This window comes from Triturus cristatus, chromosome 5_1 (assembly GCF_964204655.1).
Source record: "Triturus cristatus chromosome 5_1, aTriCri1.1, whole genome shotgun sequence".
Taxonomy (NCBI): domain Eukaryota; kingdom Metazoa; phylum Chordata; class Amphibia; order Caudata; family Salamandridae; genus Triturus; species Triturus cristatus.
In genome coordinates, this window is record NC_140587.1 from 700,917,433 (window position 1) to 700,932,453 (window position 15,021).

General features: G+C 39.6%; 1 protein-coding gene across 5 annotated transcripts in view; it reads right to left on the minus strand.

Moving 5' to 3' along the window:
* The window catches only part of SPIDR (scaffold protein involved in DNA repair), a 2,139,604-nt gene that overhangs the window by 1,804,164 nt on the left and 320,419 nt on the right, over positions 1 to 15,021 (minus strand). For all 5 annotated transcript variants that reach the window (XM_085605664.1, XM_085605663.1, XM_085605662.1 and 2 more), the window contains one exon: positions 10,399 to 10,574. In XM_085605664.1, coding sequence (XP_085461790.1) covers positions 10,399 to 10,574 — 176 coding nt within the window. The remainder of the gene's footprint in view (positions 1 to 10,398; positions 10,575 to 15,021) is intronic.

Consider the following 15,021-nt stretch of genomic DNA (forward strand, 5'->3'; position numbering starts at 1 on the left):
GACACATATACATCTCCACCTATGGCATCTGAATACGTCTTGAATGTCTCTTTCCAGTCTTCCCAAGCCATACAAGGTTGGCCTGGACTTTGTAGGAAAAATGGTGGCGCAGGAATGACTTGTGCTGTCATCACTAATAGATATCAGTTCCTCTGCGTACGGCAGATGTTTTAAAAAGAAAATGCAAGTTCACAGATAACTTAGTGTTCCTGTCCACAGTACTGTATCAAATAGAGTCTAGGAGATATCACTGACAGAACACATAAGAAATAAAAAAAAATATCAGGATACAGTACCACATTAACCTTGTAGGATCAATTCTTCAACACGATGGTTGAACACTGGAAACCATAACCAATAGTGAAAGGTGTGCGTGTCACCAATGCAAGGCGTGTAATAACACCACAAACACGCTTGGAATGCGAGCAACGCGAATGCTGAAGCAACTTGACTGCGGGGATCAACACGCAAATTCCTGGTGTGCGTGTCACCAAAGTTTTGCACTCCCAAAATGGTGGCACGTTTCTTACGCACGCAACGTGCGTGATGCAATAACGTCAGGACGTCCGCCTGACATCAAGATGGCAGCGCGTCTTCACAGCGCGTCAGAGAGAGAATACTTGTGGGGCCAAATTCAAATGTCCTCAAGGCGGAAAACACAAAGGCGCGTGGTACATCTGACGGTTGCCTCTACAGGTAACTTTTAAGCGTATTCCTTTTTTTAAAAAAGAAATATTAACAGCGAAAAGTTGTACCTGTCTCCAGCGGCTAGCTGGACACAAAACGATTTTCTAGTGCCGAACATTATCTTAATAAAAGACTTTTCAGGGGTCGCCTACAGTCACAAATGGTCCTTCCTCCAGCAGTAATGACAGAACGTCCTCTTCAGCTGGTAGCCTCCTGCAAAGGAGATCCCACCCTCGTCGCCAGTTTTGAAGAGGCACGTCACTATCATGATGATTAAATGGTTTATTGAGTTAAACAGGAACGACCCCTGAAAGCCCAGCCACTCTCCACAGCAACTGCTTCTCTCTGACTCCTTGTATTCTAGAACAGCATCAGAGAGGACAGGTTGCCAGGGAGCAGAAGGCATTCCAAAGGATGACATAGAAATACTGTTAAGACGGATTAAAGACTCGTAATGAATATTAAAAAAAGGTTTAATCTAATCCTGGGCAAAGCACTACGCTACGCTCGCGTAGTTTGCGAAGTTCGCGCTACTTCGCACTACGCGAACTGCACGTAGCACAGTGCGAACACGCGTAGCGTAGTGTTGCGTAGTGCTGCGGTCATTTTTTGCTTGCTCGCGGTCCTCAACGTCAAGTTGGCGACCGCGAGCAAGCAAAATGACATCCCGGCGAGACTTTTTCCTTGTTCGCGATCAGCAACATCAAGTTGGCGATCGCGAGCATGGAAAATAAACCTCCCGGCGAGATTCCCAACGCGAGGAGGTTAGGTTTCTCATTGCGAGTGGTCGCGTATGCTCGCGACCGCTCGCGATGAGAAACTACCAGTTCGCGTTGAGAAAGCTGCCGCTCGAGTAAAAATCTACTCGAGCAGCAGAAAACTACAGCTCGCACTGTGCAAGATGCCATTTTCAATGATTGCACAGTGCCGTTTGCTTGTCCGCACTGTGCAATCATTGAAAACGACATCTGGCACAGTGCGAAAAAGGTACTACGCAGTTCACGAAGATTCCCAACGCGAGGAGGTCAGGTTTCTCATTGCGAGTGGTCGCGTATGCTCGCGACCGCTCGCGATGAGAAACTACCAGTTCGCGTTGAGAAAGCTGCCGCTCGAGTAAAAATCTACTCGAGCAGCAGAAAACTACAGCTCGCACTGTGCAAGATGCCATTTTCAATGATTGCACAGTGCCGTTTGCTTGTCCGCACTGTGCAATCATTGAAAACGACATCTGGCACAGTGCGAACAAGGTACTACGCAGTTCGCGAAGTGCTACGCGTAGCTCGCGTAGTGCAAACTGCACTTTGCGTACCTTCGCGAAGTGCTACTTCGCGAACTACGCCCAGGGTTAGTTTAATCCAAGGAAGAAAAAGAAGCACTGCCGGTTACATGACTTCAAGCTCCGGCTGGCCCCATGCAACTGTCCACTCGTGATTCATGGGACTGATCAGGTGTTCTATTCTAGAACACACTGATCGTGCCATGAATCAAGGCTTTGGAAAATAACACGTATATAAGCTCGTGCATGAAAGCATGAGGAAAACTACAAAAAAGAAGATATAACACATCTTCCCCCTTTAATAAATAATGAAAAAGAAAACAATTAATTAACAAATTTGTTTTTGATGAAAGAGACAAAATCAGACATCCAACCTGGTTTTTTTCGTTGGCGTTTTCCAGAGTCAACAGTACAATCAATATCATTAGAAACATTGACCAATTCATCATTACGAGCTGGACATTCTACAAGATCTTCATCATCAAAATTATCTACAGACTTTGGCTCATCCTCAGAATTGAAATAAATATTTTTATCACCTTTGAGAACAGCAATTCTGCTTAGATTCCAAACCTTATTATTGGTGAGTCTGACTGAATTCTTAAGTACCTCTTTGATTTCAAAAGGACCCATGAATTGGCTCTCGCCTTTTTTGACCTTCCAAGGTTTTTTAACTTTAACTAGCATCCCTACTTTGACAATTGGATCATGTATAGACCCTTTTTTCTTGTCAAACTGTTCTTTATTAATGGCATGATTATGGATGAGTCTTTTCTTTACAGTCTCCAAATCTAAATTAGACATGGTAGAGGGAGCTAACTATTCAGGATTACATTTGGTCCTGGGAAGTCTACCTCTCATAATTTCAAACGGAGAGTAACCAGTCATGACATTAGTCGAGGTTCTGTACATCCATACTGTTTTGAAGATTTCTAATTCCCATTTATCATTGTCAATACCCGTAATTTGGACAGCACTTTTGAGAACTCTATTAAATCTTTCAATGACATCATTTCCACTGGGATTGTACAGAGAAGTAGTACTAAGAATTATGCCAACTCTTTTAAAATACGCTTTTGCTTTGTTAGAAAGAAATTGAACACCATTGTCTGTAATAAGACGTACTGGTAACCCCTCCTCAGTGAAAGTTTCATCCAAAAAGGATAGGACAGAATCAGTATCAACTTTTTCTACAATTTTGATAACCGCCCATTTTGAAAAAATATCAATGGTTGCAAGAACATATTTAGAGTTTGGACCAACGGGACCCATAATATCCATGGTGATGGTATGCCACGGATAATCTGGAATAACATTTTCACCAAGGTTTGGTTTAAGAGTAATCAGGGTCTTATCAGCATTAGCACATGTGATGCAGTTTCTAACAATACGTTCGATGAAAACATCCATTCCAGGCCACCAAAAATTATTGTTTACCTTTTCTTTAGTTTTAATGATACCACTGTGACCCTCATTGCCATGGGAAACAATATTTTGTTTTAATTTGCATGGAGGAATGGCTTGATCACCTCTTTTGAGCACACCATCTATGCATGAAAGCCCGTTCCTTATTTCCCAGAAACAACTGAGGTCAGCATTGATGTTTTTTTTTATTAGGCCATCCACTTGAAAGTTACTTTTCAACATTTTTTAATACAGGGTCATTTTCAAACTCTTAAGCCAAACATTTCGGTCAATTGGCAAAGAATCTTCACCGTGTGCCAAAGCGATATGAAAATCATCCCACTCATTGTAGGTACTTTCTTTGAGTGGTAAGGGCATCCTTGACAGAAAATCAGCAGTTACATTTTCTTTACCAGGTACATAAACAATGGTATAAATAAAATCCTGAAGACGCATAGACATGCGCGCTATTCGTGCTGAAGCTTTCAACATGCCTTCTGTGGTTAAAAGGCGCACTAAAGGTTTATGGTGACTTCTAATGAAACATTCCTTACCTCACACAAACACTCTGAAGTGCTCAAGCGCCCATACACAAGCTAAAGTTTTCTCTTTCTATGGTAGAGTATTTTTCCTCAGCAGGAGTGAGTGCTCTGGATGCATGTGCAATGATGTATTCCTTACCAGAATTTGACTTTTGTGCTAAGGTAGCTCCTAAACCTTTTGAACTTGCGTCTGTGGTAATGATGCAAGAAAGTGACGGATCAAAACCTGAAAGTGCAGTACCTGAACAAATAGCTTTCTTGACGTCATTAAATTCAGTTTCACAATCCTTAGACCACAAGAACTTGTTTTTGTTTTTGATTAATTGTCTAATGTTGAATGTACGACAAGAGACATTTTTTTTACAGATTTTGAATAAAATTCAGTAAGACCTAAAAAAGACCTAACATCATCTTTAGATTTAGTATGAGGAGCAGATTGAATAGCCTCAACTAAGTCTGTTTTGGGTTTGATTCCCTCCTCACACAGTTCATGACCTAGATAAGTCACAGATTTCACTCCAAATCTACATTTGGAATGTTTTTTAGTCAAACCGTGATCAGAAAGAACCTTAAGAACGTTCTCTAATGCTGATAAATGTACTTGGGCATCACTTCCAAAAACAAGGATGTCATCTTGAAAACAGAGCGCATTATTGCAATTCTTTAAAATGTCCTGCATAACACGTTGAAAAATAGCTGCAGCAGAAGCTAAACCGAAAGGCATTCTATTATACCTGAAACACCCAAAAGGGGTAATGAATGCTGTGTAATCTTTGCTATTCTCAAGTAACTCAATCTGGTGGTAAGCTGCAGATACATCGATAGTAGAACATTTTTTAGCTCCCCTAACACTAGTCAACATTTCTGACATACGTGGTAACGGAAATTGATCGATGATAATGTTGTTGTTTAAATGGCGTAAGCCGATGCATAATCTAATTTTCCAATTGGCACGTTTGGCAACGACAATGGGTGAAACCCATTCAGAAGATTCAATCTTCTCAATGATGCCATCTTTTACTAAAGAATCAAGTTCTTTTTTAACTTCTTCACGCACAGCTAAGGGAATGTTGCGTGCTTTGTAAATTTTTGAACACGAGTCTTTTTTTAAAACGGATCTCATGTTTAAAACCAATTAATTTACCTATATCAGTTCTAAAAGCACTGGGAAATTTGTGTAATAAAAGTTCACTAAGACCGTTAAACTCATCAATAACCATTACTGGATCAGGGCTGTTGATGTTGAGAATAATATCTAATTTGCCTTGGTCAAACCAGCTTAAAACAGAAGGTCCTTTTTTGGAAACATAGTTTAGCAGTACACGCACGGTTCTTGAATCTAAAATTTAGAGTTCTGTATCCTAGAATATCGATTCTTTCGCCGGAATAACCCTCTGGGCTAATGTCAGGCAATTCTAACTCATTACCTAATTTAGGTACAAATTGTGAATTCCATACCATTTCATTCACAATGGAGTAAGGTGACCTTGAATCTGCATACATTTTGGTGTTCACTCCACCAATAACCATTTCGCATACAGGTTTTCTTTTAACAACTGAATTGTCAATATTCAGAATAGGATGTTCAGAATCCTTAATGTTGAGAACAAAGGAACTTACATCACCACAATCAGTGTTAGGTTCTTCACCATCACTATCTTCAGTCTGATCTATACACTTGACTTTGTTGTTTACATTCTTTTTGTTGCAAGCTTTTGAAAAATGACCAACCAAACCACAAATGGAGCACTTCTGCTTGATAGCAGGACAGAATTTATAATTTGCAAGGTGAGATTTACTACAAAACCTGTAGCACCTCAAATTTTCTTTTAAGTCTTCATTTTTACCCTTGAAAGAACTGGTGGTCTTCTTATTCTTTTAGTCTTGTTCCCTGAAGCGATTTTTGTGTTTACTTTTGCAACAACCTCATTATTATTACAGTATGATTCACCCTTAACTTGTTTGGTGCTTCTACATGACATTTCAGATTTTTCTACAATGGCTAGTATGTTTTCAAGATCAGAATCACCATTGACCCATAACCTCTCTTGAATCGTAGAATTGTTAGCATGCATTACAACTTGATCTCTGATGAAATCTTCTTGTAGAATACCAAACTTACAATCCAAAGATAAAGTCTTAAGTGCGGAAACATAACTATCAACAGATTCGTCACTAAGCTGTTTTCTTTGGAAGAATTTATATCTAGAAATACCAACACACACTTTAGGTGAACAGTAGCGATCGAAATCCGAAATTGCTTTTTCAAAAACTTTTCCATCACCACTGCTTTCAGTTCTGGGTAATTGATTAAACGCTTTGAGACCCTCAGGGTCTAAGGAATGTAAGAAAATACCTTTTTTTTCAGGTGGTTTCATTTTGCCATTAGAATCGAACGTTTCTATATAATATAAGAAATATGCTTTCCATTCAGCCCAGGGCATACAAGGTGAACTACCTGCAGACCAATAAGGTTGTGGGGGGGGGAACGGGTATAACCTTGTGCACACATATTGAGAATCTAGAAAAAACAATGAGTAAGAAGGTACAGAAAGTAAAAGAAAAGAAAATTGAATTTCACTGACCTTGAATGTAATTAGATGCAGATAATACAATTGACTACAGTAGCTCTGCATATGGTTTTGGAAAATTAATGGCACAAAGTAAATCCCTAGAGAAAAAAAATAAAAAAAATTGCACCAGAAAAGGTTCTATAATAAAGCTCTGAATCTTATCAGCATAACATGTACTGATTTAAACCACTGGGTGGCGCAGATGAACTGTTAAGTAATTTTAAATAAAGCTGAAATGAAGCAACTGTGAAGAAAATCACGTCCAGTTGGTTATACACCAAACACGAGTCAGAATGTAAATCCAAACGGATTGGAGACTTGAGTCTTTTTTTATGGTAGAGGGTGCTGTTCAGAGTTGCGAAGTACGAAGAACTTTATCACCAAACAAAAACTCAGTCATCCAAATACTCGTAGTTGGAGAAAAAAGAAAAAAAAATCTTAAATAATACCTTAAGGTTGCTTTTTTTTCCGCTCGACCTTCAAATCGGCATGATGAGGGAAACGTTATCAGCATGACATGAACGCCGAATGAATGAAATGTCAGAAGATTGCCGTCTTGCGTGTTATGTAGAGACGAAAAACACGTCACAGGCACAGCAACGTCACAGGCACAACAAGAAAGAACGTTCCTGCCGGGCAGCCCACTTGAAACTAAGATGAAGATACTACCACGAACTAGGTGAGTGAGGCGTTGGTTATGTTTTAAAACATAACATTGGAAAGATTCTAACAACGGCGAGTGCTCCGCACCTATTAAATGGACGAATGCGTACACTGCCATAAGCTCTGCACCTCCACAACAATTCACAAAATTCTTCAATCTTTAAATGCCTCTCCGATTCGTGACACTTCAAATGCACCAAATACGTAGATCACTGGAAAAAAACAAAAACCACTCACAGGAAGCGAAAAGTGTAAACCAAGTCTGACTAAGCCGTGAGCAGTAGTCTGAAACAGGAACACAAATTCACCTCCGACGAAGTTGAAGACTTGGGCATTTAAAATGTTGCGTGGAATATCTTGAAGTAAGACGAGGAAATAAAAATAATCCAAGTAGTAGGTTCGATAATTATGTGCTTCCTCAGATCGTCGCCAATTTGTTAAGACAGATTAAAGACTCGTAATGAATATTAAAAAATGTTTAATACAAGGAAGAAAAGGAAGCACTGCTGGTTACATGACTTCAAGCTCCGGCTGGCCCCATGCAACTGTCCACTCGTGATTCATGGGACTGATCAGGTGTTCTATTCTAGAACACACTGATCGTGCCATGAATCAAGGGTTTGGAAAATAACACATATATAAGCTCGTGCATGCAAATACGAGGAAAACTACAAAAAAGAAGATATAACAAATACAAAGATACATAAGATTGCTTGAGAAGAATATAACACAAAGCACATTCCCCCATATGCCCCGGCTATTCCGTTGCTTGGGCTCCCTGTGAGGCCGTAGCGTTGCACAAGGAGGATACGCAGGGGTTTCGCCTGCGCCTGCTGGCCCTGGTTTGGGAAGCCTTGCTCTCTAAACTACTTGACTCACAGTCGGGGTCCTCTTCAGACTCTGATACACTGTCCACGTGAGGACAGATGGTTATTTATGCAGCCCTTCCCCTTACCCCGATCAGGAGCCCATCCCATTTCTACCTCACCTGATCGTTCCAGCTTTCCGCAACCACAACAGTTACCCTTTCTGGGCCCCCCTGCTCCCCCCTCCCCATGTGCCAGGTCTGGCCCTCCCCCCCTTGTTGCTTACATGACACCGCTGGCCCTGCGAAGGGATATCTCAGTTAGCCTGGGGCCGCAACGCTCCTCAAATTTATTTTTTCAAAATATATATGACCACCATCTCTGAACATATGTACTGTTACGCCATCACCAGGTTGTACTACATTTTTGAAAAAAATCTCAATAAAAAGACGTGTGCAAAAATAAAACTGAGAAAATATGCAGCTGTTTTAGGCTATAAAACGATGGATTACTGTTTGTAAGTTTAGGTTTAGTTGGTATTGTATAATGTTTACAGTTAATGCAGACAGCTAAGTTCAACAGATATTGGTGTTTTAGGTTTCTACAGTGAATCTTCAAAACTCTTTACAAATGCCAAAAACTTCATGTTTATTGCCCTAAAGAAGCAACATACACATCACTAACTGCATGTTGGCAAATTTGTGGAATGTTGGCCAAACATTCAATAATTTGTTGTATGGACAATATAAATTCGAAATTAGTCAACACATTTAAACAGTGTAATTGAATTTTTAAGCTTTCATTAACTCGTATCACAATGACACTATAACATTCACAACTGCTGAGAGGAAAGAGAGCGGTTTCTAATCCAGTTAATCCGGTAACATATGTCCAACAGAATCAAGAAATTAGAAAGATATTTAGAAATAGGTTGTACCGTAAAGAGGTTAGAGGTAGCAATAGACAAGGAGAAGATATGACCACACAATGAATTCTTGAAAGAGAAACCAAAAGCAATCACAGAAGAAGGAAGGATTCCAATTGTATGAAATTACTCAGCATATCATTGTAAAGTAAGCCAAATTATAACTACAAACTGGTCAGTTTTAGAGAATGATACTGTCAAGTTTCAAACATATCTACAGATAAACCAATTTTTGAAAACTAACATGCGTAAAGTGTCTGTAGATGGCTACAAAACGTAAATAAATAGTACATCAACAACTGGTCCTATATACAATTAACCCATGGACATTTTCTTCTTTACAATGTACACATTGTAATAATGTTTTATAATCAGATTTACACCAACATTCAGAGGGAAAATTCCACCCATGAAACTATGCTACATTACAGTTTTTTACAATAACGTATTAAGTGTCAACTTGGCTTATCAGATCCCAGAGATTTAGCAAACGGGTCAAATAATAAATTACAATATAAAATCATCAACATAGCACTTTGATAAACAAAAATACAACCTAACACTGATTAGGCTCTAAATACTAGAGGGAGTGCTTGAAAAAGGAGGCATAGAAATTAAATATTCAACTGGGGCAGGAGAGAAACTGGATTTTTTTAAATTGTGAGAATGAATGAGGAAAGAAATGCAGCGAAGTGCATGTGTTTAAAAGAGAATTTGCGCCTGAATACAGCTCTTTGAACAAGGATGAAGGAGAGGTCATTTTCAAGATATTTTTATCATTGTATAATATTTGTTAAGAAATTGGGAATGTCTCTTGAAGCTGTTGTTAGCAATCTGATTTATGCTGTTTTTACAGATACTAGAATTGTCCCTGTTGAAGCGAAAAGACCGTGCACTGCATTGGCCTAATAGTCAATGGACTTAAAACTATGTGTAAATATTTATTTGAAAATAAACATCTAATGGAAGAGAGATATTGGAATGTTGCATCACTTATCAGTTTTGAAGGAAGATTAGGAAAGACAAAACTCAAAATTGTTGTCGAGCAGAGGGAAATCCGATGTGACCAGGGGATTTTACTTTGCGTACATTCTCTTTAGGACACATTGTGGATTTGGCTGCATTGAGAGCAGTAAATATAGCTATCACTGGAAGTGTTTAGAGATAGAATATTGTTTTGTGACTTCTTAATGAAAGGTACATGGGAATAAATGTATGAAGAGCGTATATTATGTATGTAAATCATAGCCATTCTGTTGTGGGAAAGTTTGGTTACATCACAAAAATATTGGAAAATGTCTACAGGAAAGGGTCTTTTTTCACTAGTCATCTGGTCACAGTCATGGAAAACAAACTCGACTCCTGAATTAATATCTAGGATTGATCTATTAGACAACGCACTTGCTTGATAAGTTAAGAACTTCTAAGCATATCATGTTGATATAAAAACATCCAGCTGTACTAAATAAATAGCAGCACAATACAAACCAGAATGTATTCCATCTCTAGAGGGTTTCCTTACCTGGGAACAGCAGGCCTCCTGCTGAAGCAGATTTAGAGAGCTATTGCTCAGGCAGGAGTCAGAGTCTGATATTAGCCCTGCACTTTCAATTGTCTTGGACTGGCTCCATTCGTTACTGTGATCCTCACTCTCCACTTCACTGTCTTTGTCCCAGTCAATGAACCGCTGTTCTTCACCTAAAGGAAAGGCAAAGAGAGATCTTTACATTCTTGTTCAGTGACGTCTTTATTTACTTGTGGGGCTTTTTTAAAGACGGGGAGAAGAACATGGTGGGGTAAAACACCACAGAATCTAATCATGTACCCAAATTGATCATGACATGGCGATCTGTAAAATAAATTCATATATTTGTAAAAAAAAAACTAGTTTAGGGCACGGTAAATCATAAGATCAAAGAAAAACAAATGATTGTACGCAGCTCACTGAACAAAAATTGTGAACACAGAAAGAATCACTAAAAATTGAACAAATATATTGGTGAGCCACATTTTCAGAAAAAGCCTCAATAAACATTGGGGTATTCTACAAACTGATACCTCTCTCAAAGAGTTCCTTACCAGTTACCCACCTACAGACGGGGCAATAATTTACGCAGTAGACTGAGTCCCACCGTGCCAAGAGACCAAATGAAACAATCTTGGTTCACACCTCTTACTCTGGGCTTTCACAAATGTGGCTGTTGTGGGGTTTGCAGATGGGCGAAACACAAGACTTTATCTTTTGTTGGACATAATGGTAGGACATATGTCATTAAATCTAACATCAACTGCACCACTAAATATGTGGTCTATATTATTGAGTGCAACTGTGGCAGACAATATGTGGGTAGCACCATCAGGGCGCTTAAGGAAAGAATTGGGGAACATGCCAGGGCAATTCACCAGGGTGATGCGAGATACCCAGTAGCTGTACATACTGCTAGCTGTTCCCCACAGAATACTCGTAAAGGTTTCCAATTTTTTGGGATAGAAACAGTTGATGTAGGGGTTCGAGGCGGTAACAGAGAACTCCGTTTGAGACAGTGCGAGGCAATGTGGATAATGCGCCTCCAGACGGTTGAACATGGTCTCAATTATGATTCTGAAATGCAATACTTTCTGGGTTGAGATTGCAAATATACAATTTGGTGTGGATACAGCCATTGTAGCCTTTCTATTTCTGCTACATGGCAATGTGACTTTTACTGAGATTTGTACTTAGGTCATGTTCTTGCTATGTGTATATGCTAATTTTCCTTCCTGATGGTTGCTCCTTCGCCTTTTTCACCTTTCACCTTTTACTTTGATGTATTTGCTACTCAAAATGAAACTACGTTAACATTGTATGCTATTTTTACCACACTTTGTTCGACACTGTACTATGTCTCAATACGTGAACTTTGTATACTTAAGTACCCTTCTATGACTTCTACTTTGATGCAGGGCCAATTTGTGCAGTATGTATCTTCATGTCTTGCACTCTGCAAGAGCCCTAGCGATTGATTATGTTCTGTTGAATAACTGGGTTGACCAGTGTCCTTACTGGTTTGTTTGTTGGAAATGACCTTTGCCTTATGATGCACATTTGTCAAGCAGGCTCATCTGTGTTATTACTTGGTTGTATATTACTTGAAGTTTGTACTTTGAAAAACCTCTGAAATATCACTATTGTGCATCCCTTCCTCTTGTTTACTTCTTCCTGTCCTCTCTCCCACACGATGCACCTCAATCCAGTGGACACCAGCACTCGTGCTATATATCCAGTACTTTTTCTATGTTCATTTGACATTTACAATTGATTTCACTAGTTTTCTTTCTGGGCCGATAGGCTTCTCAGCTAATTTTGATGTACTTGCATTGGTCTGATTTTGGGTACTCGAATCGTTCTGACGCCATTGTATATTTGCGGTTCTTTATTGAACAACGTAAACCTGTTGCTGCTTTCTCACAACGTACATTATTGGTGACCATGTGATTGTTTGGAACCGCGTACAACTATTGCTGCTTTTTCATAGCGGTCATTATTACACCGGTGGTGCACTTACTGTCTGTAATACTTTTACGGGAAACAACCTTTAGACTCATTTCTGACACCTGTCCTGCTCCTCATTTTGACGTGACACACTCAGTGGTGAAGTGGGTTCCGGTCTCGTTTTGACTATGTACTTCCGTAGAAATAGGCGGTTTACGTAGATACGTTCTAGTGTTTGGATAGCACTCTCGGTATTTAAGCACTTCCGGGTTGCGGTCTTTGGAATCACTTTTACACCGAACGGATGCCGCCAGGACGCGTTGACTCGCCATTTACAGTGTGAGTCCTCTTTTGAGCTTTCTCTTTGTTTGGTACCGACGCCGTTACTGTGCCATTTACTTTGTGTGGAGTGATCTTAGACAGAATGGTGTTTTCTGACTTGGAGCTTCGTTGTGGTTTATTTCAGGACTATTTTCGCAGAGACTTGTTCGTGATGGAACTGTCTGCCTAATACCTACTTTTCAGAATTACTATACTTCCAATACGTAAGCTACTTTTTGATTAGATTTTATACATAATTTGTTCGGTTGTGTGCCGCCTGTCTCTTTATCTATTTTTACACAGTTAATTCTAAATCCTTTACTCATGTTCTGTTACACAGGTATTGACATTGAAGTCTTGATTTTGCGTTACTGGCGGTAGGCACCTTTTGAACCACTTTTGCTCTAATTAAGGTGAGACTCTTTTTACGCACTATGACGTGTGGCCCACTGGAGATACATGAACCATGAGGATACTCACATTAGGTGATGTTCCCTGTCTTTCTCTATTTTCACAGAGATTATACTGACTTGTTTATCTTGAATGACCAACCGTCCTCACCGATTGTTTTGTTTACCCAGCCGGGTTGGAATTATCACCGGCTGTGGGGTAAGATCCATTTATTTTCTTTGCACACTGACGTTAGTATTGGCTTATTGATTAGTTCTTCTTTTTTTCTCAGGTATTCAACTTAGTTTCTTTTTATATATTTTTTTCTAGCATCCACTGTTTTTAGGCTAAGGCAACAGGTATTTGACGAAGTTTGTCTTCTTCACCCACGGAGGTTTTGGGCACGTTCCCCGGTTCGTCTTTTCACTCTTATTAGATTGTCTCCTTGACTCGGTGCTTGCTTGCACTTTTTTCACGCTGAAGTTCTTTTTGGCTCTGTTTCACATTTTTGGATTTTTCTTCACCGAGTTGTGGTGCTTTTTGGCGATGCACTGTTACGAGTATTTCAGCACGTTACCTAGCACTTCTCATGTTTTTTATTTTTTCCTAACACTCGACTCGGGCACCTGCATGATTTTCTTGAAGTAGTGGTGTTGTCCTTTTCCTTTTCTACTGATATAGATGAGCTACCTTTTCTCTTTTTTCTGTATGATCTTGTGATATTTTCTTTAGAGTTATGTGTCTTAGAAAAAATGTTTTGTATCTTTCCCAGCCCTGAAGAGTCGTGGTCTACTCTTTCCATGACGAAACACGTGTCGGCTGGCTACGTTAATTAAACAGAACCACCTGTTCATATGCGGATGTTTCTTTCTTCATTTCTGTACTTACCCTTGTCAACATTGATTTGATAAACTGTATGTGTGCACAGGATTGTCCATATTGGTGTAATGTATTGTAGCTCGTTGGGGAGTTACTACTTTATTTTCAACTAGCCTGACGAACAAGGAACTGTGACAATTCCTTCAAAAGAAGCAAAAAAAGCTAGAGTTTGTTTCAACGTGGATATTTCTTCTGATCATTACCCCGTAATATCAGCTTCCATCTCATTTGGCTGAGAGTGATCCTACCACTATACTCAGTTTCCTCATTAAATAGAACTTACATTATTGGATGTCATGCCAGACATGACTTATTGTAACTTTAACTAGTGACAGGGGCAAGGAGGTAGTACACGAACACAAAATGTACAACTATGAACATACATGTTCCTTCTGATATACTGCAGACTCCATCTCTATCAACAAACCCAACTATCCTCCAATCCACACCAACCACCTAGGCCTTTAGTAAGCAACACTCACAATATATTGCACAGTCAATACCTATACATATACCCAGTGTCCAACTCCTTTAATGGGCTAAAAAGGAACAATTTAAATCGCATCCAAATGTCCAAGGGACTGGAGTTGTTAGTCACTGAAACAGGTTTCTTACAGATGATTACAATTGGTGGGGTCCTGTAAACACCGTTTAATCGTTTTTGTACAGACTTAAAACCTGTTTATTGTAATTCTGTGCTTAAGAATATAGGAAACTATGCGCAAAGGCCTGGCAGTGTTTTGGCTTTGTTTTTGGTGCGCAGATGCACTAAATATGTGTGTTGTTCCCTTTGTTTTGCAGGCCAATGGAATTACTAATCCGTGTAGAACTGCTGGTCAATATTAGACTGCAGCTAAATCAGATGAAACTGCCACAGCAACTGAAAAGATCAAATATTGGAGACGGAACCCGGAAGTCCAAAATTCTTCGGAGAATTTGTCAAGCAAAATACACGTTAGGGCTTCAGCATGACCCCAACCCAAGATAACTACAGACAAAACCTTGTGAGAAACAGTGTTGCACAGGATTCCTCCCTGTGAATGTCTACACAGAGGTGGACTAGTGGTGGAATAAGGGCACCTA